The sequence below is a fragment of the Protomyctophum bolini genome, assembly GCF_963924005.1.
Source record: "Protomyctophum bolini genome assembly, chromosome: 11".
Taxonomy (NCBI): Eukaryota; Metazoa; Chordata; class Actinopteri; order Myctophiformes; family Myctophidae; genus Protomyctophum; species Protomyctophum bolini.
Genome location: NC_137872.1, coordinates 23,463,619 through 23,487,256, shown reverse-complemented (window position 1 = coordinate 23,487,256; position 23,638 = coordinate 23,463,619). Strand labels below are relative to the sequence as shown.

At 41.7% G+C, this 23,638-nt stretch overlaps 2 protein-coding genes across 3 annotated transcripts; both read left to right on the top strand.

Moving 5' to 3' along the window:
• On the top strand, positions 1–15,521 carry atp13a1 (ATPase 13A1). The gene is made up of 25 exons (XM_080775375.1): positions 1–468; positions 1,313–1,402; positions 1,511–1,774; positions 2,733–2,888; positions 4,045–4,114; positions 4,251–4,357; positions 4,984–5,113; positions 5,903–5,958; positions 6,107–6,233; positions 6,624–6,761; positions 6,849–6,969; positions 8,280–8,437; positions 8,725–8,900; positions 9,005–9,115; positions 9,225–9,350; positions 9,441–9,549; positions 10,597–10,790; positions 11,259–11,355; positions 11,588–11,775; positions 12,639–12,753; positions 12,946–13,142; positions 13,321–13,463; positions 14,455–14,566; positions 14,662–14,805; positions 14,919–15,521. Exons 1-25 carry the CDS (start codon positions 91–93, stop codon positions 15,027–15,029), a joined length of 3,618 nt encoding a protein of 1,205 aa, XP_080631501.1. The 5' UTR covers positions 1–90; the 3' UTR covers positions 15,030–15,521.
• A 2,012-nt stretch (positions 15,522–17,533) lies between these two features.
• dsn1 (DSN1 component of MIS12 kinetochore complex) lies at positions 17,534–23,638 on the top strand. Of its 2 annotated transcripts, XM_080775956.1 has the most exons (13): positions 17,534–17,603; positions 17,856–17,904; positions 18,034–18,198; positions 18,820–18,991; positions 19,097–19,170; positions 20,391–20,463; positions 20,605–20,707; positions 20,817–20,867; positions 21,262–21,333; positions 22,134–22,281; positions 22,470–22,563; positions 22,668–22,775; positions 22,809–23,638. In XM_080775956.1, exons 1-12 carry the CDS (start codon positions 17,539–17,541, stop codon positions 22,754–22,756), a joined length of 1,155 nt encoding a protein of 384 aa, XP_080632082.1. In that variant the 5' UTR covers positions 17,534–17,538; the 3' UTR covers positions 22,757–22,775; positions 22,809–23,638. The 2 variants fall into 2 exon arrangements, with proteins under 2 accessions (XP_080632082.1, XP_080632081.1); XM_080775955.1 differs by having other exon boundaries at positions 22,668–23,638.

Genomic DNA, 23,638 nt, shown 5'->3' with positions numbered 1-23,638 from the left:
TGTGGAACGGGTCTTCAAACCGAATACAGCACCAAGGGGGTGGTGGGCGGCCGGCGTGGAGGAGGAGAGGGGGGTCCGGGGACGACCGGGATGAATGAGGCTATGAAAGCAGAAGAGGAGGAAGGAGAAGGGAATATGGCAGACGGGATTCGTGGGCCGGGTGAGCCGCCTCAAATGGCCCCCTCTATGACTATGAACCAGCAGCAGCAGCATGACAACGGCAGCGACGAGTTGGTGAGCTCGGTCACCCTGTTCCATCGCAGACCGCGGCTGCTTCACGGCACCGTGCTGCCGTTCGTGGGGGTCCTCTACCCGGGATGGCTGTACGTGTGGATGGGGGTGTACGGCGCCTCTGACTACCCGGAGGCAGGCCTGCTGGCGCTGGCCGCGATCGGCATCGCGCACGTCCTAACGGCGCTGTCTGGCTATTGGTCCGTGCACGCGCACTGTTGGCTCACCTGCTCCAAGGTAAAACCATAGGGTAAACATAAAAATGCACGGAGGGGTGGGTGGGTGACCATTGGGCAAGCAAGCTTTCACCAAAAACATCAGCTTACAGCCCAAAATGTCAAGGTCTCTGACTGTGTACGAAATGGAACCAAATGGACATGTTAGGGTTAATTTGGTTCCATACTGTCTGCAGAGTTACAGACTTGTATGAGTCAATTTAGACCCCCGGCCTAAACTAAAGCAACCCACATATCCCCTGGAATCCACTTTGAGAAGAACCACTGTAATAACATGTTAACTACTGAAACGTGTCGATCCCGTGTTTGATGACTGTGACTGTGACACTGCTCCCTGGCCTGAACTAACAGAGACTAGACTCTTCCATATGTTATATGGCCCAGCATGAATGTTATGTACATTTCATGTTATATACTATATAGCTACATGATCATAAGAACCTATTCATAGAGGTGTAGATATAGCATATAGGGAGGAAGTAGCCTTGCTAGCAACAAGCCTTCAATCTGCCTTTGCAATGCATAATGCCCCAAATATCCACACAGTGATATTACCGGTAGTATGGCTATGCAAGGCTAGGGAGGAAGTGCATTGCACGTGCTTTGAGTGCAGCTGTTCGGTATTTGGTCTTATCTATAGAAATCTTTCTCTGGTCATAAGTCATACATTTTAGCTTCACATTCGGATAAAGTGAAACTACTAAAATGTTGTTTTAATGAAGGTGCTGCATGGGGGCTTTTTTTCCTTAATTTGAACATGACACTTGGTAAAAGCTGCAAAGGTGCACACTCCTGCCAGGATGTGTGACTTATTAATTTCTCACCCGTTTTATTTGTATCTACAGGAACCCGACCCGCAAAAGGCTACGCTGGCAAAGGTCGTACCTATGCCAAATAATGGTTCTGCTGAGCTTGTGCCTCTTCAGAGAGACCAGGTCAGCTCACCTTTTCTATGCTGATGTCAACCACCATCTTATGAGTGTAGAATTGGCAGAAAAGCACATCTAATCTGTTTACTTTATGTCTCTCATATTCAATGGCAGGGTGAGGATGGCGAGGAGATTCTGTCCTTTGAGTTTCAGAAGACCCGCTACATCTTTGACAGAGACGAGAAGAAATGTTTCCTCCCGGTGTCGTTTCCCATCAGTCACCCGATGAGCCACTTCCAGGTGTGGCGTGGCTATCAGGAGGAGACGGATTTGCGAGCTGCAGAAAAACGCTACGGGACCAACCGTGCCGAGATGATGGTGCCTGATTTCCTGGAGCTCTTCAGAGAGAGAGCCACTGCTCCCTTCTTTGTATTCCAGGCATGTGCAGCACCTCCTACATTTAAACATGAATTCATTATGTTTGGCTTAAGAGCAGATGTGACCGGCACTAGGGCTGGATAATATATATTATTATTATATCGATCATTAGTCTTTATTCACTTAGTTATATAGACTTTTCTAATGATTATTTATCAAAAGTCTCATTGTGTAAAATAGTATGTTATGAAATCACCAATAGTCACTGTATCAATATGTTTTTTGATTAAAAAAAATGTCGCTTAGACCTAGCAACTGATACTCGCAACATTGCCAGTTCTATTCCCGCTGGAGACCTGTGTTACTTGTCCGTCCCCCTCTCTCTGCCCTCAATTTCTCATCTTTCTACTATCCTATGAGCAGTTCTCAATTATGCTATAATCGGGAACGCTCACCCCAAAACACACTCACGAGTCACCCCCATTTTTGAGGGGCGCTAGCCCCTCCTATATACAGATTTAATGTGACAATGAAGGGAGAATTCATAATGTAACTCATTACGTCATATTGTCTGTTTATTGTTAATGGCGTTTAATGTTTGTGTTGGCACCGTTTGTTTCACATCACCATTACATCACCTAATCAACATGAATTAGACTTTAATATATTAGCACCCCTCACTTCACACTGGTGTGATTTTGTTTTGCGGACCGCTCGTCCCCAGCTTTTCTTGTATTCTTGACTGTATTTGTTTTACTGAGGTTAAGGTTCAGAATAGGTTTAGGGCTAGACATAGTTGTACTGGTTAACTTTAGGAATAAGGTTAGGTTTATTATAGCTTTGCTGAGGTTAGGTTTAGTAGGAATAAAGTTTGGTTTAGGCATAGCTTTACTGAGGTTACGTTTAGGAATATGGCGGTGGCGACTGTTCTTGTATTTGTTATGATGATGTTGTGTAGGGCTTGTTTCACTGTTTGTATCGCTGGTTGAGCCAGTGTTTGTCTGTTCTCTCTGTCCAGGTGTTCTGTGTGGGGCTGTGGTGTCTGGATGAGTACTGGTACTACAGTGTGTTCACACTCTTCATGCTGGTGGCATTTGAGGCGTCACTGGTCCAGCAGCAAATGAGGAACATGTCTGAGATCCGACGCATGGGGAACAAGCCCTACATGATCCAGGTAGGTAGCAGTGTACTTTAGTGTACTGTTTCCCAAACAGTGGGTCGGGACCCACTTTCCTTACCTACCTATTTACAACGTGGCGTGAAGCAACACGTTGTGACCTTGTAGATCTGCTATTTTCACATTGTGAGCTTGTAGATCTGCTATTTTCACTAGTTTGTGTCCCGGGCGAATATCTAATTTGTTTTGGGTCCCGGGCTTCACACACCCTCCTCCTCAGGTGCAATAAATGGTCTTGGGATATACAGTGTGTCACAAATGCCTTCTGCGTTTCAGAGAGAATAATACCTGGGCACTTCAGGAGAGACTACCCAAATAAAATGTACTCGAGCACTCGACTCATCTTTCTTTTTCTTTCTTTTTTTTTTTTACTCTGAGGAAGACGCAATTCTAAACGTCAGTCACCCCTGCAAAATAATAATCATGTACCAGAGAGACCATTCGAGTGCTCCACTATATGTTATTTGGGTAGTCTCTCCCGAAGTGCTCAGGTATTATTCTCTCTGATTCAAGTTGTCCCTGTCCACCGACGAGCCCTTCTACCATGGACTTCTCTGTGTGCCTTCTGTGTATGTGTGTGTCTGGTTTATGTTTTATTACTATTGTTGTGGCTGGGGACCAAAAATCCCCACAAGGATAGTAATACCATTCACAATTGACTGTGGGACATTTGGTGCACCCTGGTCCCCATGAGGTTTTTTAAGAGTAAGGTAAGATTTTTGAGTTGGGGAAAAGGTCCTTACACACTGGCGAATTAGCGATGCGATTTATTCGTTAAACATAATATTCTTTCATGTTTATCACATTTATGTCTTTTTTATTATGTATTGTATGTGGAACATTTACATTGCCTCTTATTTTTTTTCATTTTATTTAACTGAACTACTCATTATCATTGTCGATAATATTCTGTTGTCATACAAAAAATGCCTAATAAAAACAGTATTAAAAAAAAATCTGATTTGCTGGCGAATGCTACACCTATGACCAATCAAAATGCAGCCCAAACTGTGTTTTTGTTTATAAACGGCGGCGTACCATATAGTAGTTGTGAACAGAGCAGCAGCCGGCCCGGTTAGGTTGGGCCATCAGGTTAAGTAAAAAATGCAATTGTAATGAGAAATGTCCTCACAATTGTGTGTTTCCCCAATAGGTGTATCGTAATAGGAAGTGGAGACCTATATCCAGTGATGAGCTTGTTCCCGGAGACCTCGTCTCAATAGGTATGGTTAATTTATCTCACCGTTTTCTGTAAAATGCCATTCTTTCCCACTGCACAAATCAGACTGTGTGTGTGTGTGTGTGTGTGTGCGTGTATGTTTGTGATTTCTCTAATCATGTGTATTTCTTCCGTCGCAGGACGGTCACCTCAGGATAACTTGGTACCGTGTGATGTGCTGCTGCTCAGAGGACGCTGCATTGTGGACGAGGCCATGCTGACTGGAGAGTCAGTGCCCCAGATGAAGGTTAGAGTCAGTCTGACATGATTATGACACTGTACAGAACTGAGGACTTAACACTTCAAAGTACATAAGCTTCACAGATATGAAACGGTAACGCTTGCTGCATTAATTAAAGCAGTAAACCCTGAGAGGCCGTGGTTGACAGTGATTTTAATACAGCTAAGGGGCGTTGTTAGGCACAGAGTGGATTGCCTAAAACCCCCTTAGCTTAATTTCAACATGAAAATTGTAGACATCCCAATTAAAATTATTTTATTTAATAACAAAATAGTCCCCCAACCTGACTGCCTGCAAAAACAAGGCAGTTGCTATGCAGTGTTTACATTCGAGTGGACTCCCCAATAACTGCATTGAAGGTCCTGAATGTTGAAAACCAAGGAATCAATATTGAGAAACTGAATGGCTTATTTCTCGTCTAAAACCTTATCAGAAACTATTTTTGTAAATAAAGATTCACAGCCAAATCTGACATTTCGGCAGAATGTGTGGCACAGTCATACCAACGTAATGCGGGCACACAGGTGTGTGTTTATTTTATACAGCATTTTGAAATGGCTTGAAACTAGCTAATCCAATCATAAACAAGGCCCGGAACTAATTATTTAATAATCGTTGTATGATGTCTGCAGGAGCCAGTGGAGGATGTGGTCCCAGAACATGTGTTGGACCTCCAGACAGACTCCCGTCTCCACATCATTTCTGGAGGGACTAAAGTGGTCCAGCATAGCCCCCCTCTGAAAGCCAGCACTGGGCTCAAACGTGAGTCCCACAGTCAGAACTGCAGCCTCACTCCCAATCTTCCGCCGTAGTCTGAAAACCCACCTCTTCAGACTCCACCATGGCCCGTAGCACTTGCCCTAGCCTAGCCCTTTATGTAGACTTAGATAGTAGACTTAGGTTAGCATTGTTATTTTAGACAGACTTATAGCTCGTTACGTAGACGGCACTAGAATTGCATTTTATGTAGTCATAGCACTTTATAGTACACATGTATATTGTATAATAGTATAGTATGTATAGTTGACATAGATACTCCACTCTTACGTTCTTAGTTTATACATGATTTATGATAACTACTTTTGATATATGTGATGTATGCCATGCTTTTAGTTTTTGCTTAAATGTATGCCATGCTTTTGTTTTTGCTTAAATGAAAGTCGCTCTGGATCAAGAGTGTCTGCTAAATGCCTAAATTGTAAATTGTAGTGTTGATGGACTGTCATTGTATTCTATTTGATAGCAAATGGGCATGACAGACAAAATCATATATTATTATTTTACAATATATATATATTTTACCTACAAATCAACACTGTGACTAGACTGTTTTTTGAATAGTGAAAATAGCAGATCTACAATCTCACAACGTGTCATGAGTATTGTGAGCTTAAGAATAAAATAAAGCTCATCATATTCTGGATATTACAATATCCCAAATCCCAGAAGATATCTAGTCTCATCATGGTATTGATATAAATATTGATATATTGCCCAGCCCTAGCAAAAGCATACATGTTGATTGACCATATTCATCTGTTTCATGTGCAGCTGTAGACAATGGCTGTGTGGCCTATGTACTGAGAACTGGATTCTACACCTCTCAGGTGAGAAGATGCTGAATGGAATATGAACGTTTGTGCTTTTTCTTTTCTTTTCTCTTGTCACATTACTACTTCCTATTCTCAAAAGAGCATTATTTTCATGTGACATCTTGTTCAAACTAACACACAATTAATGTGTACACATTTCCAGGGTAAGCTATTGCGGACCATTCTCTTTGGGGTGAAGAGAGTGACGGCAAACAATCTGGAGACCTTCATATTCATCCTCTTCCTCCTGGTGTTTGCCATTGCTGCAGCTGGCTACGTGTGGCTAGAAGGTGAGGCCTTGTTTTCACTTTGCATGGATTACTAAAGCACTTGTTTCCCAACACTGGGTCGGCTGTGGATAGCGGACACATTTGTATGGGTCCCTTTAATTTCTGTTTCCTTCATTTTGCTTTTAATTAACAACATTTTCATGGATTAAAAACAAATTTAAATTATGTTTTTCCAGTCATTTCATGAAGAAATAAAATAAAAATCTAAGAAATTCCATAAATTAGAAAACAAATGTTTAAGTAGTAGTGAAAGGGGATAGCCGATCCATGTGGCGCTTAATAGCCTATTGTGAGATTAGAGCAGAGTTTCATGTATACACGGTACATGTTACATACTATTATATTATATGTGTAAATAATAAATGAAATGTTTCTGTGTAATCTCCTCAGGGACTAAGGACTTGAGCCGGAACCGGTACAAGTTGTTTCTGGAGTGCACCCTGATCCTCACCTCCGTGGTCCCGCCAGAACTCCCCATCGAGCTTTCATTGGCAGTCAACACCTCTCTCATTGCCCTCGCTAAACTATGTAAGTATGTGTGTGGATAGCCGTGCCGCACAGTTCTTTAATGACCCGTCATGAACCACCTTCTCACTTTGTTATCCTTCCCTCCAGATGTATTCTGCACAGAGCCTTTCAGGATACCGTTTGCAGGCAAAGTGGAGGTCTGCTGCTTTGACAAGACGGGCACGCTGACCAGTGACAGTCTGGTGGTTAGAGGGGTGGCAGGCCTCGGGTACGTTTCGCCTCATCACTCTCTCTGATTTAAGCCTAGTTCAGATTTATTTTAAGACAAATTTATACTTGGTCGTACAACGCTGTCACATGCTGAAAATAGGCAATCTACAAGCTCACAGCGCGGCTGCGACGTTTTGTGAGCTTGTAGATTTGTTATTCTGGCACACGACAGGCGTATGATGGATCACAAATGGCACACGACAGGCGTGTGATGGATCACAAATTAAGCATTACCAATTTGCTAAGAAAGATCGCAGTAGGTTTGAAATTGAATTACCCCTTACACTGAGATGTGTGTGGTATAGTATCCATAAGTTACAACTTATATAAAAGCACAGTGCTGCTGATTTATGCTTCTGTGCCTAGGTGTACTATTAGCTTATGTGCAACTCTTCAAAAATGTAAATTCATATAGGCACACCGAGAACTGTGATAGGCCTGCTTGGCTTCGCTAATCCCTTTGTGAATGAGATCGATGGGATCAATGTAAGTGGACTTGTGAACGATTCATGGGCACAGCCAATGTATTTAATCAAATTTACTCATGCCAAACAAGCACAGCAAAGTCCCCCTCTTCTTCCTCACATTCAGTGCTCCTCACACTGTCTCTCTTTATTATACTGTCTAACATAACATGTCTAACATAATCTTCTCTCCAATAATGCTAGGCTAACATTAATTAATAGAGCAAAGCCATCTCCAGTGTACCAGTCTTCACCACCACACTGCTCGGTATCACAAAGTAAATATGAGAGAATGAAAGCGCCATCATTTCAGGGTCTTTTTGAATTAATGCACTACACCGCTGTAAAGATTTGCAGCAGGCATATGGGTAGAGGCAGGACTATAAATCACTCATGCTGCGTTCCCACTATTGGCGACAAAACCTACAAAACGACCCAAGCCTGGCAAGCTACATTGCTGCTGAGTCGCCGTTGAAGTGTTGCTCAAGTCACATTCTGTGAATGGGAAGGGAAGGGTTGAAATAGCACAGGGAACTGATTAACGCAAAGAATGAGGTTTTTCTTCCTGTTACGGAATGGGGAAGGAATTGTGGGGAGAGAAACAAAAACACATGATTGATTGACACTTCACTGTATTATTGGAGAGCTGAATATTCTTTAACCCATATCCCAACTTTTTTTGTAACATGTTACACCTGTCAAGCAGAGACTGTGTTCGTTTCCGTTGAAAATGACCGGTAGCCTATTGCTTTGTCGCTGCTAGTGTGACACAGAATCATAAATCAGCTATAAGCCACAAGATAAATGTGCTCATCATATCGACTGATGTCTGTGTGTGTCGCAGAGAAGGGAACGAAGTGATGCCGGTGTCTGAGATCCCAGTGGAGACCCACCGGGTGGTGGCTACCTGCCATTCGCTCGTCACCCTGGATGATGGGCAGCTGGTGGGCGATCCCTTAGAGAAGGCCATGCTGACCGCTGCAGACTGGACACTCACAAAAGGTACAAATTGAGTTAAGAGGTTTTACTTTTCATTGGTTCAATATTTTTTAACCAACACATGTCTTAAAGGGTGTTCAATAGCATTGATTTATGGGAAAAAAATCTAAAACCTCATAAATTGAGTTAGGTGGTTTCCTCCCGACAGGCTAGCGACGTTATATAATATTTCCTCTGTCTTTATGTGTGGGGGGAAAATACTCTAGTTCTCTCAAGCTGCTATGAATGCGTTACTCAGTTTATACAAGCCTTTGTTTGTCATTCTTGTCTGACTGGTTGTCTCTCTGCAGATGAGAAGGTTTTTGCTCGTGGCATCAAAACCCAGGGCCTAAAGATCCACCAGCGCTTCCACTTTGCCAGCGCTCTGAAGCGCATGTCGGTCCTGGCTTCCTACGAGAAGATGGGTTCCACAGAGCTCTGCTACATTTCCACTGTCAAAGGCGCGCCGGAGACACTCAGGGGAATGGTAGATAGATACAAACAATAACAAACGCTTAACAGTGCTCTGATTGTTAGTCAAGTGATTCTGTGAGTGTTAACTGCTGTTCTAACCCAGCTGTGTCACTGTAGTTCTCAGTGTGTCCCGCGAGCTATGACGAGGTCCACCGGGAGATGTCTCGGGAAGGAGCCAGAGTCTTGGCCTTAGGGTACAAAGAGATAGGACACCTCAGCCATCAACAGGTCTCGTTCACTGTGAATTTCTATTATTCCAAATCAACCACAGGTCTAGTAATAGTGTGATCAGAAGAGATGTGATTGAAAATGAGCTGGATGTGTTGTGGATGTACAGGTGAGGGAGATGAATCGTGATACGCTGGAGTGTGACCTGCGTTTCGCCGGGTTCATGGTTGTGTCGTGCCCCCTCAAGAGCGACAGCAAGGCTGTCATCAGAGAGATCCAGGAGGCGTCACATTACGTAAGTAAGCCACACACACACACACACACACACACACACACAGAATGAGAATATATGAGAAATATGATGTTACTGTCTCTTGACTATCAGGTGGTGATGATCACAGGGGACAATCCACTAACGGCATGTCATGTTGCGAAAGAGCTGCACTTCATTCAGAAGAAACATACACTTATATTGCAATCAGGTCCCAATCCAGGTAAGTCAAGTTATTAACAGTCTTGTCTATTACTTTAATGAGCCAGTTGTGCATTACATGACAGTGCTAGGATAGAGTAGTGTTGTTACTGAGAAACCCACAGTGCAGATGCATTCATTTATTAACCACTTGAACCCCAGCATCCATTTTCTGGTGGGAACATTAGTCAAAAATAGCAAATCTACCAATTGTGCACTAATTGTGCAACCCTACTGTCAACAATGGAAATGCTTTCTGAGATCACGTGTCCATCTATCTATCTATGAATGCACGAATATGGGAGAACTCGCCAAATTTCCAAAGTTAATTTCCAAAGTCAGTTAGATAATGAAAAAAAGGTGAGTATGTGAATACCAATGATAGTACCAATGGTATTCATTCAACTATCCTCGAGTTCTCCGGTTACCAAATGTACCACGTCTCTGTCTGTCTGTCTGTCTGTACGTGTGCACGTCTGTAATACACGCGTTCCACACTCACCCAGGGAGAGCAGTGCCCGGTGTCGAGTCGGTCGGACCCACGGTTGTCCAGAACCTCCACAAAAGACCTGCCTGTGCTCTGGACCTGATCTCCATATGGAGCTGTCCTGTTCTGATATCATTCTGACATCTGTATAGACTCCATATTTGGGCATGCCTGACAAATAACTCCATATATGGGCACAAAAGGGGCCAGGTCCACATATACAGTAACAGCGGGACAGACACACAGACAGACAGACAGACAGACAGACATGATCTGCAGGGTCTCAGCTGCGTTCGCTTCCCGCGTTTGCGCGTCTTACTTGTGACTAGTCATACAGTATGTTACAGGTGAGTGATGACTAGAATAGACTATCTTGTCCTGAAAACAAAAACACAATATCACGCCGGGCTGCCACCTGTAGTGACTATGTCATAAGCGAGTGAAAAACAAGCAAAATGGTTCATGGTCCATGGTTCAAAGGAGGCAAGTTGGAGGGACATCCACTGACTGATCTAATGTGTTATGTTTGGTATGAACAATAAAAAACTATAAATAAATAAAATAATGTGTTATGTTTGCCAGGTGAGTGGCTGTGGGAGTCTATAGATGGCAGCGTGCGTGTACCGATGCCCCCTCCCTCGATCCCCTCTTTCGTCGAGCAGTATGACTTGTGTGTGACAGGGGAGGGACTAACTAGACTAACTAGTGACACACAGCTGCTGCACACCCTACTGCCTTATGTGCGAGTGTTTGCCCGGGTCAGCCCAAAACAGAAGGTCAGTCTTTGAGCATTGCTCTTTCTTTTTTCCCTCTTTCATGTTATTGTTACATTAATTACATTACATTAATGTATGCTAAATGTTTTTTCTTTATTTTCATTTTTTTTTATTGTAAATAATGAGCCTGTGGTTAGATTCCTCCACGCTTCCACCACGCACTCCAACGAACACAATTTGCCGTGTTTGAGGCTAGGGTAGGCTCTGAGCACTAGCACTCCAACAGGTTGGCCTGTTTGGCATGGTGCAGAACTGGGAAATATAGCGTGTTCTTCCGCATTATGTCCTCCTGGTGAAATACCTAATTGTTTGGTGAAAAGAACCGGCAGATGACTCCATGTGTATCGGAGGAGACACGTGGTTATCTACAGCCTCCTCAAGACCCCCCTGTCACTGCCACATGGGGGGAATTGGTATAATGACTAAATGTGGGAGAAAAAATATTTTGTGTGGTCTATTCTGTTTTAGGAGTTTGTGATCACAAGTCTAAAGGGCTTGGGCTATGTGACGTTAATGTGCGGCGATGGGACCAATGATGTTGGGGCTCTCAAACATGCCCACATAGGTAAGATTTCTCAACCTGTTGGCAAGGGCATCGTCATTTTTATTTTTCTTATACTTAAATGTAAGCTGTAACCTTACCTGCTGTGGCGCCTCTGGGCGACTGATTTCCCCATGTGGGATAATAAAGTTATATATTATAACTATACAGTGTATATCTATCTAACAACACCCACAAATCCTGTGTGTGCTCCCCCAGCTATATTAACAGTGTCTTTTGTGCTTCCTCTCCTCAGGTGTCGCTCTGTTGGCTAACGCCCCTGAACGCATGCCAGAGAAAAGGAAACGAGGAAGGGAAAAGGAGACGCCTCCAGCGGAGCCCAGACCGTCACCACCTATTCCAAGTTCAGGGGGGAAACTGAGCTCCAGGGCAGCGAGGCACAGGGTGATGACCCACAGGGAAGAGCAGCTAGCGGCACAAAAGGTGTGCTTATACTGTACACACACAATACACTACTGAGTCTTACTTTAACTCCTCTCGGGGCCCTATTTTCCTCAGTGCCTTACCCCTTATCCCTACACTTCAAGTTCTTTGCCTTTTTTACTATTTAGATTTTTCTTTTAAATTAGTAGTAGTAATAGTAGCCTAAAACTGGCAAAGAAGTTTAGGGATAAGGGGTCCTCAGTGTACAGATAACTGAGATAAGACTCCAATTTAGTCTCGCATAGACAATCGGAGAACTCCTTCTATCTACCGTTATACAGTATATCTGGTGACAGTAGTGGCTAAAAACCTCTGCTAACACACCTGTGCCTGCTTCTTTGAAAATAAATCATATTACCATCCCAATATAAAGGACTGCCTCAAAGTCTTTGCATTGGTCCGTTCTGCAAGTGTAGTTATTTTTTAAATCCCTGAATTGTTTCCACACAGTTTAAGCCTGCACATTTAATTTAGATATCGGTAGGTGAAAAATGGAGATGCGTCTTATCTACACAAACCTAGGTTTGGTTAGATTTGTACTCTGAGAGTGAAATTAAATTCACTCAGAATTTTACAGGGCATGTTAATATTTGTGACCAAATTTGACTGAGGGACTGCCATTTGATTTTTTGAAATTTCATTTTTTCATGTCATATGAAAGCAGGGAATCATAGCTTCAAATTGACATTGGTTGTTCAGTTTGACCCACAAGTTTGAGATATGGCTTATAGAGTAATGTCTTGTCTGGTCATATTTGTATGTGTGTGTGTTGATTCCTATATACAGGAGGTAGGATCAACTATGCCTGGTTGTACCTTCGGTTATCAGTGTGCTAACTTTATATTGTACTTACTCTGTTGCAGGAGAGGATCAGCCAAGTCTTACGAGAGCTTGAAGAGGACCAGATACAAGTAGTGAAACTGGGAGATGCCTCCATTGCTGCCCCATTCACATCCAAACTGTCCTCCATTCAATGCAGTGAGTAATGTTTACAATTTACATAGGCATTCATTCATTTACATTCATAGGCATTCATACTGTATTTTCTGACAGCAGACTAGCCGGCAAAATTCCAAGTGCCAACCCATACAATAATAAAACAACCCATATGTTTGTTTGTTTTTTTAACCGCTCTGTATTTCGGCATTCTTTCCATCCCAATGTCCGCAGTTTGCCATGTGATAAAGCAGGGTCGTTGCACCCTGGTGACAACACTGCAGATGTTTAAGATTCTTGCTCTAAATGCCCTGGTATTGGCCTACAGCCAGTCTGTGCTCTACCTTGAGGGGGTCAAGTTCAGTGATTTCCAGGCTACCCTGCAGGGCTTGTTGTTGGCTGGCTGTTTCCTCTTCATATCAAGGTCAAAGGTGAGAAGATGAAAGAAAATTGTCTCTTTATTCACTAAGTAAGACAATTGGCAATGGCAGTACAGCAGGCCAAGTGCAGAAGTAGGACGTTGTGACCCTACTGCAGTGGTCTAAAACTATTACTACTATTGTCTACTCCAGCTGTCAACATTAAAGTACTTTACTTCTTTCTTTACAGCCACTAAAAACCTTGTCCAAAGAGAGGCCCTTACCAAACATCTTCAATTTCTATACGGTGTTGACGGTGCTGCTACAATTTGCAGTTCACTTCTGCAGTTTGGTGTATCTCTACAAAGGGGCACAGAGCAGAAGTCCTCCAAGGTGAATGACATACATACATACATACTTGCAAACAGTAACATATTACACCCACACCTCATCCCTTTTCTGTTCATTTTTCTGTTCAAATAAATAAATGGTATCCAGGCCTTGCTGTGAACTTTTACTCTTTTATGGTTTTAGCCATTTTTATATCCATTTTACCATTGGGTTTTAGAGTATGATTTCGGACCATGGTTTAGGTATGCGGTCTAGTCTAACTTGGACTCAGGGGGGTGGACGCCTCTGCCTTGCATAGTCCCCAGTGAATAGGCAGGTTGCCCTTCACTGGTAACCCTATTTTGGAATTCTTTTTAAATATATGAAGGTATTGTGGGCTGGGAATTTTACAAAAAAGCCCCCCTTTTAAATACATACACACATACATACATACATACATTTCAGAAGTTGAAGCAGTTTTTAAGGACCCACTTTTAGGCCATTGCAACAGAGCATGCTTTTGCCTTTTTTTAAACCCTAGCCATTTTAACCAAATACATACCGGTACATACATACATACGCGCGTGTGCGCACACACACACACACACACACACTCACACACACACACACACACACACACACACACACACACACACACACACTTGCGTTAACACAAGGGCATGTTTTTCATTTAAGAAGTGTTCGGGACATTCAATAATACAATTCTATTATCAACTAAAAATTAACAGCTCCTTGAAATCACTCATGAAAAGCCTCTTCAGAACCATTACGCATTGATTAATCACACCGTCAAATAGAGAGCTGGACACTTGGACAATGTGCTTTACATTAGCTGGTTCCATGCTGGGTTGAAATTTAGCCATATTAATGCCTATAACTGCCTATTACAATATCAAGATGTGGTAGGGATGTCCTGTTCACTTGAATAGAATAGAAACCTACACCCATGCATACAGTATATATTTGTTGTATATCATGCATACAATGTACATTAAGCACTATCATCCTAATTAAGTAATTATTTTTCTTGCAGAGAGGACAAGTTTGCAGATATATATAAAGAATTTGAACCCAGTCTTATCAACAGCACCGTATACATTATGTCAATGGCCATGCAGATGGCTACCTTTGCTATTAACTACAAGGTAATAACTCCTATTTCCACGTGTTGGTATTTATGGATTTTGTTTTTGTTACAGCGTAATATTCCGTCCATGACATTCTTTATCTTTCCTCACAGGGTCACCCTTTCATGGAGTCCCTCACTGAGAATCGACCGTTACTATGGAGCATTGCCCTGTCGGGTTTAGCCATCGTAGGACTACTGACAGGTTCCTCACCAGAATTCAATGAACAGTTTGCTCTTGTTGATATTCCAACTGAAGTGAGTGTGCATTGTTAGACTTTGTATTCATTGTCTTTATTCAATGTTTTATTCAATTCTAGCTGCCGCTTATAATGAAATGTTCACCAATTGCCCAAATTTCTTCCTTGCAGTTCAAACTAGTCATTGCCCAGGTTCTCGTGGTGGACTTTGTCGCCGCTCTACTGGTGGACCGCGTCCTGCAGTTCCTGCTGGGCAAAGGAACCCTCAGGCTGCTTTCTTGAACTCTAGCCAACAGCAACCGCTGCCCTTAGCAACCAAACTGAAAAGGGAGAGGAAAGAGACTATGAAGGTGGAGAATTAGAGCTGTGGTGACACGCACAAGACGGCCAGGACAGCCAAGGCGCTCAGTACTGCACACTACTAAGTGTATACTTTTACTTACACCTGACTTCTGCCCCAACTTCACCAGCTCTGTGACCAGCTCTCCATCCACTCTCTGTTTCTGTTCTGTCTTTCTTTATGCCACATAATGCCCCTTTCTTCTTCCCAGTTTATTTCCCTTGCTTCACCCCGCCCCGCCCCCTCCTATAGGCCAAGAAGACAGCAGTATTGTGTGGAGCTGAGGACGAGATGTGTGTGTAAAGCCAACATGAAGCATATACAGACACACAACAGGGGCATTCTCCGAGAGAATTGCAAAGTGTTTTGAATTTTTTCATTTCTCTCTTTTATTTTGTATAAAGATAAATCTCTTACAGACTTATAAAAAGACTTAAAAGGTACATTGTGTGTATTTTGTCAAGTGCTTTGTCGTCTCTTGAGTGGAAGAAATAAGAGCATGTCTAGGAAGCATTGAACTGGCCATGAACAGCAAACATGCTCTTATGGAAAAGGTTAATAGTAGGGGTTCATACATACTGCCAAATCGCTTTTTAGTTGTAACAATATTGTAGGAGAAAACTTTCGCACACCTAGAAATCAGGCGTATATGCACAGGTGCGTAGGCCAGTGGACATCAATGAAAGCAATAGAATACACCCGCACACTGTATTTGCTCGGTACATGAGTATTTTTTTTATTTAATGAAGCAACGTTTCGGTCCCTCCGAACCTTCCTCAGGCATACATAACATGAAAAGGAATCAACCAATCACAATAGAGTCTGATTAGAGGAAGAGGTGCTGCTTGTGATGATCCTCAATTTGCTCGGTCAATCATTTAAAGGCACAAGGACCCCAAATAACTTTTACATAATTTCAGTTACATTCAAAAAAACGTTATACGAGAAAATATGTAAAGACAATTGGTTGTACAAATACATTAGGAAATCAACAAAGTCAACAATAAGAGACAAAAAGCTGGTTCCTACTTCCTAACTATGAATAATGTAAGTGACTGAGGATCCCTTGGAACCCCTCAAGGACCCCTTGGAGGTGTGTCTGGTATGGCCTCAAGCAATGTCACAAATCTAGACCCGATTCTTAAAAAAGTATTATAAAATAATGTAAATGTTATTATGGTATAAAATGGCAACTGCAGATTGTTATCACTTCATAATATTTATAGTTTGTTGGGGATATTAAAGTGCAGCTCTGGTCTATAGCTTTAAGGAACTCCTGATGCTATGGACCGGAGCTAGGATAAGTGATGCTTTTACACCTCTGGCAGGGATTGGAACTGAGCTGACACGGAATCATATTGAACCCAGGAGCCTCATTGGTGACAACTTAAGCATGACCCAAGAGATACCTTAGGTCAAATAGGTCATACAATTACAAATCATTGAAGTCAATGCTCAATGCTTGTTCAAAGCTTAACACAAAATAAAAATACATTTTGAAGACCTGATCTACAGACTACAGGCTACAACACATCATGTTATGAGACACGCTTGTAGATGTGCTTATTTCTGGCAAGAGTGCACGTGATGACCCAAAGCCAGTAATAGTATCCGTATGATACATTTCATTATCAGACTTACATTTAACATTCAATTTCTTGTATGCCCCAAAATGACTGGATATATACGGCCTGGTTTTGTAACAGTTGTAGAAATATTAGACCTTAATTGTCGACTGTTTAAACATGTTTTTTTTCTTTCTTATTTTTCTCCTTTTTTTCTTTACATCGATGTGCCCAGAATTCCCTAGTGCCCAGTCAACAGGCCAAGTTGCGTCTCACACACACACACACACACACACACACACACACACACACACACACACACACACACACACACACACACACACACACACACACACACACACACACACACAAACAAACATGTTTAAATTACTCCTAAACATTTTGCCAAACATCACACACTCTCCTATCCTCCTGGTGGAGACCTGTGCCCAGAAGGGCACTTTTTCTAGTTAATTTCTGCATCTCTTTAGGGCCCATTTAACCATATAATGCATTTGGATGGCAAAAATGGCAGATCTGCAAGTTCAGTGTCTTAAATGAGATGTGCTGTGAGTTTGCATATCTGCTATTTTCCAGCATAGGACCGTTGCACAGTGAAGTATAAACAAGGCTTTAGGATTTATAAGTCGTTTTTAGAATCCTCCTCCTCAGGAGCATATATCCAAGCCGTGCATATGCAAGAAATGCCACTTGACAGTTTTCAAATCAGCCTCATGGTGGCGCTACCATGCACACCCCACTCGTAATCGTAGTTCCCTCAGCCCTGGTTCTCTCGTCTAGCACACTACGTTTCCCAGAATGCATAGCTTAGAAAGAGGGCGGGGAATTTGTTGGGCGCGCTATGAGGTTTGTTATTTGAAAGAAAATGGCGAATATCCGGATTGACTCAAGTCGCTCAACACAAGCTTATGGCTGTATTGGACGAGATAGGTAACGGTTTGTGTTTTCACCTAAAGTCAGTAAACTAAGAAATAAGAAGTGGTATGATATATTGTTTTTTGGTACAGAGTGCAGTCCATTTCTAACTTACTGACAACTCAAATGTGTTCTTGTCTCTGGGTGCTAGCTAATGTTAGCTGCAACGACTAACATTGCGACTAGACATTTAAGCAAGCAGACTTTTTTATAAAGTGTGCCCTACGTTTTCATAGTTTTCTTCTTATTCGCTCATTCTGTTCTTAGCAGTGGCAGGAGTGTTGCTGTTGATGCCGGGGACAAGGACAAGTCGAAGGTAAGAAAGATTTGAGGCTGAGCTGAGGTCAGGTTTCAGCCTGGGACTGGATTAAAAGCCTTAAATTAGCCAAACATTAGGCTACTGGAACAAGTGAACTACTGAATTATCATGTTTACAATTACAAAGGCCAATGTCGGTGAAGTACCTGTATCCAAAAGAGGTCGCTCCTCAAGTTCCAGCCCAGGACGACCACACAAGTCACCTCGCATGCAGTCGGAGTCCACAACACAGATGGATGGAGCACCAGAGGCATGCATGCAGGGAACTGCCACCATTGAATTACCAGTAAAGGTGGGGCTGCTTTAATATACATTGTGTTACTTACTGGCCTGGGTAGCTTAACCAATAATATGAATGATAATAGTGATAGCTTATCAATTAATGCATGTTTTGTATTAATAATGTAAGTATCTATAGTGGTGGCCGAACGGTTTGCGGAGCGGTCTTGATATCGGAAGGTCGCTAGTTCGTATCCCCGGACCGGCACGTTAAAAATTACCACCGCTGAAGTGCCCTTGCACAAGGCATTGAACCCCTACCATGAAATGTTCTATGAGCAGGGCCTGGCTGTAAACAAGTTCTTGAGCTTAGTCCAGTTACCCTGGGTAAACATAGTACCTTTCCTTTCCACTGTTTTTAGTGCTGCTTTGAATGCGGTCTACATAGACGTGGAGACATTTTACTAAACAGAAGTTTTAGAGCTGACCCCAAGATACTGCAATTAATTAATAATGGAATGATTGTTAATAGAATACATGCACGGAGTGCAGAGTGACATAGTTACTAGGCTGAGGACAGATTATTAGCTGACCTTCAACAAGTGAATTACAATATATTGCATTATAACCTGGTTAATACAAATGTCAATCTTGGTTATGTGAAATTGTGAATTCCCCAATGTCCACAACACAGACCGATGGAGCACCAGAAACATCTAGTCTGGAGTTGGGATCAGTGGATACGCAGGGAGAAAACCTGGAACAAACGTCCCCCATCGAATGTCCACCTGCTGCACGGAGGAAGTCCTTAAGGAGGTCTACCATGGGCAGGCGCTCTCTACCTGCTTGCCACAATCCTTTTCAGAGTGAGTACTGTCCTCATCCTAGATATGAAAAGATGGCAAGAAAATGGGCTTTTTAGTCATGACTTATCAGCAGTAGACATGACTAACTCATTCTGTTTCTCTTAGACCTCTGCAGAAGCATTAGCCCATCACTACCACAGCAAGAGAGGCTGGAGAAGCTTATGAAGGCTTCAATGGAGGTGAGTGTGTCATGGCAGGCAGCAGGCCTACAATTATCTGCAGCTGCATTATCCGCAGAAAGTTTTTAAAGTTGTGGTGAATGTCACATGAATAGTTAGAGCAATAGGACAAATAAGACAGAGTTGAGTTGGTTTGTGACTTTGTGATTGTTGTCATAGCAGATTTAATTTTATGTTTAAATGTTTAAAATTACATTTTTGTCCCTTAAACGTAAGGACCACTTTATCCTTTTTCATCCTACCTTTATATAAATGGTCTTCTCTAATGCTTATTATAAAATGGTACCCTTTTTTTGTCTACTTGGACTGTCTCAAAGGAGGTCTCTGGACAGTTTAGAAACCTGTCTAGAAATGGAAGGCTTTCATTTCCTGTAAAATGTGCATGTTATAATAGAAGCCATAGAGCACCGAAGAAGTCCTGACGTCACTGTCAGTAGAGGGCCCCAGTCCACAGTTTCGTGTACTTTTTATTTGCATTGAAATCTCCATATGGGGATTTTAGATCTCTTCATATAAGAACTGTGTTTGAAAAATAAACCGATCAGCCCGGCCTTTTCACTCATATGGATATGAAGTATCGACTGAAGCTGGAAATGTACAAATATACCCTAAGGGTAACACAATAAGCGCTAGAAACGAGTCAAACAACCCAGAGACTACATTTCCGGGTAGCTGCAGCTGCCCGTTGCACAACAGAAACTGACATTTTAATCAAGATTTTTATTATTATTGATATTTAATGTTTCGTGGTTACTACGAGTCGAGTCACTGCCAGCTGAGCTTACATCAAACGGGAAACTCAGGAACGCAATGTGTTGACAGCTGGGCGTGACGTATATTAGCAGCGACATTGCTTTCATACCCTTGTAGTTTCAAGGCTTTTGCGGCCACATTAATTCCATTTTCTCCAGAAACTGGCTGTATCAAATATCAATGGACATCATTAACGACACACAGCCACCCCCCTGACCGAAAGGCTGGGATGATCGGTTAATTTTTCAAACGCAGTTCTTATATGAAGCCACCTTGCATTGGGGATTTCAATGCAAATAAAAAAAGACATGAACCTGTGGACTGGCTCCCTCTACTGAAGGTGACGTCAGACTTCGGTGCTCTATTATCACATTTATTTTAAAAGAAAAGTAAATGTATTTCTAATTTAAATTCTGACTTGCACATGATCAAAATACTGTAAAAATGATCTGTCCAAATTATCCTAGATGGAAATGGAGAGAACCCGTGATTCATTGCAGTCAACACCAAGCGCCTCATTGGAGACATTTGAAAAACAAGGTCAGTGACAGTGTTGGTCCTATATACATTTGGTCGTATGTAATGTATTGGGTTAATAAAGCTCATCTTTTCAACCTCATCGTTTCTGTAAGGGAGGAAATATATTTGTTTTGAATACATTTGTCCTTTTTTGTGTCATAGTTGAGGACATGCAGAAGGAATGGTGTTGTTTGGCCAAGGATATACATACATATGATGTTAAGAATAAGATGCAATATCACCAAATCCCAAGTAGTACAGCTAGGTAAACCTCTTTTTAAAATATTTTATATACAACATAATGATTATACATTTCTCCCAAAATTGCCTTTAATGTTAAATTTACCTTCCTCATTGCTTGGTTTTGACTCTAGTGACCCTGGGGTACAGCAGACCATGGAGCACATGCAACAATCAATCCGCAGGTATGTTAATTGCCATTAACAATCTTTTTCGGTTGTGAGATTTTTGCTTTAGTCGTCCACGTGTTAAATTTAAAATAGACAATTTAGTATTAAAAAAAGCTTGCAATAACCTGCCATGTTTAATGCTGCATGTGTCTGATCAAGTTCCAGTCATAGCATTTTTGTGTAGATGCCATCCAGGGTCTTTTCCTGCTGTAGCCACTTAATTAACAGTTGCCCCTTGAACAATCTCCTTATCCCAAGGCATTCCAGGCAATTGCCCTTTTTCACCCCATTATTGCATGGTACAATATTTAGTGTGTGAGTGTTGGTGATCTTTTTTAAGATTTACCCTCAAAATGTGAATGCCACATAATACTTTTTTATTATTTATTATACCCACCTTATTTTGAAGGCTACAGTTGGAGGGTGTATCTTGGGAAGAACTGCTGAACAAACACCGAAGTAAAGCAGAAGCATTGACAAGGTGAAACTGTCCTCGATGGATTCTATATTGCTATTTATTACGAGTGAGAAGAGTTTGGGCTATCCAAGCATTAAATAATTCTGTGGTCTACCCTAGACTGGGTGCATACTTAGTTTAGACTAGTCATTGGTTAGACATGGGTTAGGGTTAGGTTTAGGTGTGCTGCCCCGTGTGAGGTTAGGTTTAGGGTGAGGGTTTGAGATAGGTTGTAGTTGTAGGACTAATGACTAAGTCTAAACTAAGTACTGCACCCCTCTAAACAGCAGTCTAGTTCTCCTGGAAATAAAAATGCCTGGGTTTCCCGAGGCTAAGACTGAAGTCATCACTAAAACATAGCCTACTTAATTTGTTTAGAAACACAAATCTAATCAGTCCTCGTGAGTAGGAAAGTGAAGAATGTAGCCGTTTTCTTTTTAAGTCTAAATTTCTTCAATAAAATCGTTTTGGAGAACATGTAAACCAATCAAAGTCGAAACTTGGAGAAAGCCATTGAAGCACCATTGAAATGTAGCGTTGTATTGTCTTTGGATAATGATCCCTGTGGATAGCACAGGACACGGGTGTTTAATACCTGGTCAACATTTTCAAGATTGGATAAGACATTACAGAAATATCGCCAACATCTTGATCAGTGATGAGTTATGACAGTGGAATGTCAGTTGACAGTTACCATAGGAAAAAACATGTCAATGCCTGCTACACATACATCATGGAGGATATCACATTTTCTTGCTCTCTACACACACACACACACACACTTTTTATACTAATAATAATAAAAAGTGTCTCCTTTGCAACAGGAAAGTAGAAAAGGGTCAGGAGAGTGGTGTAGTGTTGGACTCCGCCTATGTGGTCCAATGTTCCCAATACAAACTCATACAGACTAAACCAGATTACCGTGCCATCCTCCGCCAACAACTACCCCGTTTGCAGACTATGGAGCTGGCGGTATGTTGGAAATATCATATCAGTTGCTGAAACACACCAGCAAGGTGTTCAGTTGTTTTTGTGAAATGGCTTGTACTTAGAACATGAAACTCCTAGACAGGTGGAAGGAAAATTCCACAGTTGTCTATTTGAATTGTTTCAATATATTCACTTTGATTATCTCAAATTGTACCTGGCCCCACCAACAGATGGACTCTCAGGGTAAGATGGCACAAGAGCTTCTGGCCATCCACGACCGGGCACAGTTATTGGTGACAGAGACCAGTAGGAGATTGAGATTAGGTATTGCATTATTTTTTTCTGCCACTTTTGCTATGTAGTTATTGTATGCCTTTTTAATGAGCAATGATCTGCAATTATTTTAATGTATTATTTCCCTACTTCAGAGGCAGAGGCAGAATTCCAAACCCAGTCATGTGACAACATCAGACATCTGTTGATGGCAACGAAGGATCCACCTCTTATAGATAAATAAATGGGAGAAAGGTGTGTGGGTGTAGAGCGTTGCAGTCCCGCCCCCTCGTGAGACCCGGAAAATAATTCCCCGTTCATAGACTTTTCAAAAAGTATTTAAAGACGTTTGCGCTGCGGACAAAGCCAACTCGAGTTGTGACAAATCATGACGGTAAACACAATGTTTTGAGCCGAACAAATAATTAATAATAAAAACAGCAGGTTACAACACTTTTGTTTTTCTTCTTTGTAATTAATTGTTTGGTACAAAATATTGTGTTTGTCATTTATCACAACTCGAGTTGGCTTTGTACGACGCTTAAAAGGTCTTTAAATAAATACTTTTTGAAATGTCTATGGGGAAAATGCATTGGGAATTATTTCCTGGGCCTGGTGTCGTCATGAAAGGGTGGGATTAAACTTTTTCCTAGAATTGTAAATAAGTCATTTATATATTGTATGTATGTTTTGTCTTCTACATTATGTAGGCCTGTGTACATTTTTTGTTTGTTTATTACCTGCATTATTGTATGTAGTAAACTTGTTTCAGGTGTTTTACAAACTGAAATGGTTGTTAAAACTACAGGTTTTTTCCCCCTCATTTCTATTTAATGCATGACTTTGACCACCAGGTGGCAATGCTGCCACTCTTTTCAAAACTAACATTGTCTTAACTATTTCTACTGAATGAACTAAAAGTTATTTGTTTCTCAGAATTTGTGCATCCAAAGAACAGATGGAGATTAACATTTTTTTTTTTTACTTTGCATTGATTCTCAGCTAGTGATAATCGAGGCAAATTTTATTGATTTCATTTTACTCAATGTTCTCAAAATGTATTGCCATCAGAATTATTTGCGTATTACAAGCAGTGAGTCGTCATAAGTTGTTTGTCCAAATTATA

Bases quoted from the DNA above. Each gene is read 5' to 3' on its own strand.
- atp13a1 (XM_080775375.1), top strand. From the start codon at position 91: ATGAATGAGGCTATGAAAGCAGAAGAGGAGGAAGGAGAAGGGAATATG. The intron at 5,114-5,902 runs GTGAGTCCCACA...TTTCATGTGCAG, and splicing joins AGCCAGCACTGGGCTCAAAC to CTGTAGACAATGGCTGTGTG. The intron at 5,959-6,106 runs GTGAGAAGATGC...ACACATTTCCAG, and splicing joins CTGGATTCTACACCTCTCAG to GGTAAGCTATTGCGGACCAT.
- dsn1 (XM_080775956.1), top strand. From the start codon at position 17,539: ATGGCGAATATCCGGATTGACTCAAGTCGCTCAACACAAGCTTATGGC. The intron at 18,199-18,819 runs GTGGGGCTGCTT...TCCACAACACAG, and splicing joins CCATTGAATTACCAGTAAAG to ACCGATGGAGCACCAGAAAC. The intron at 18,992-19,096 runs GTGAGTACTGTC...TGTTTCTCTTAG, and splicing joins TTGCCACAATCCTTTTCAGA to ACCTCTGCAGAAGCATTAGC.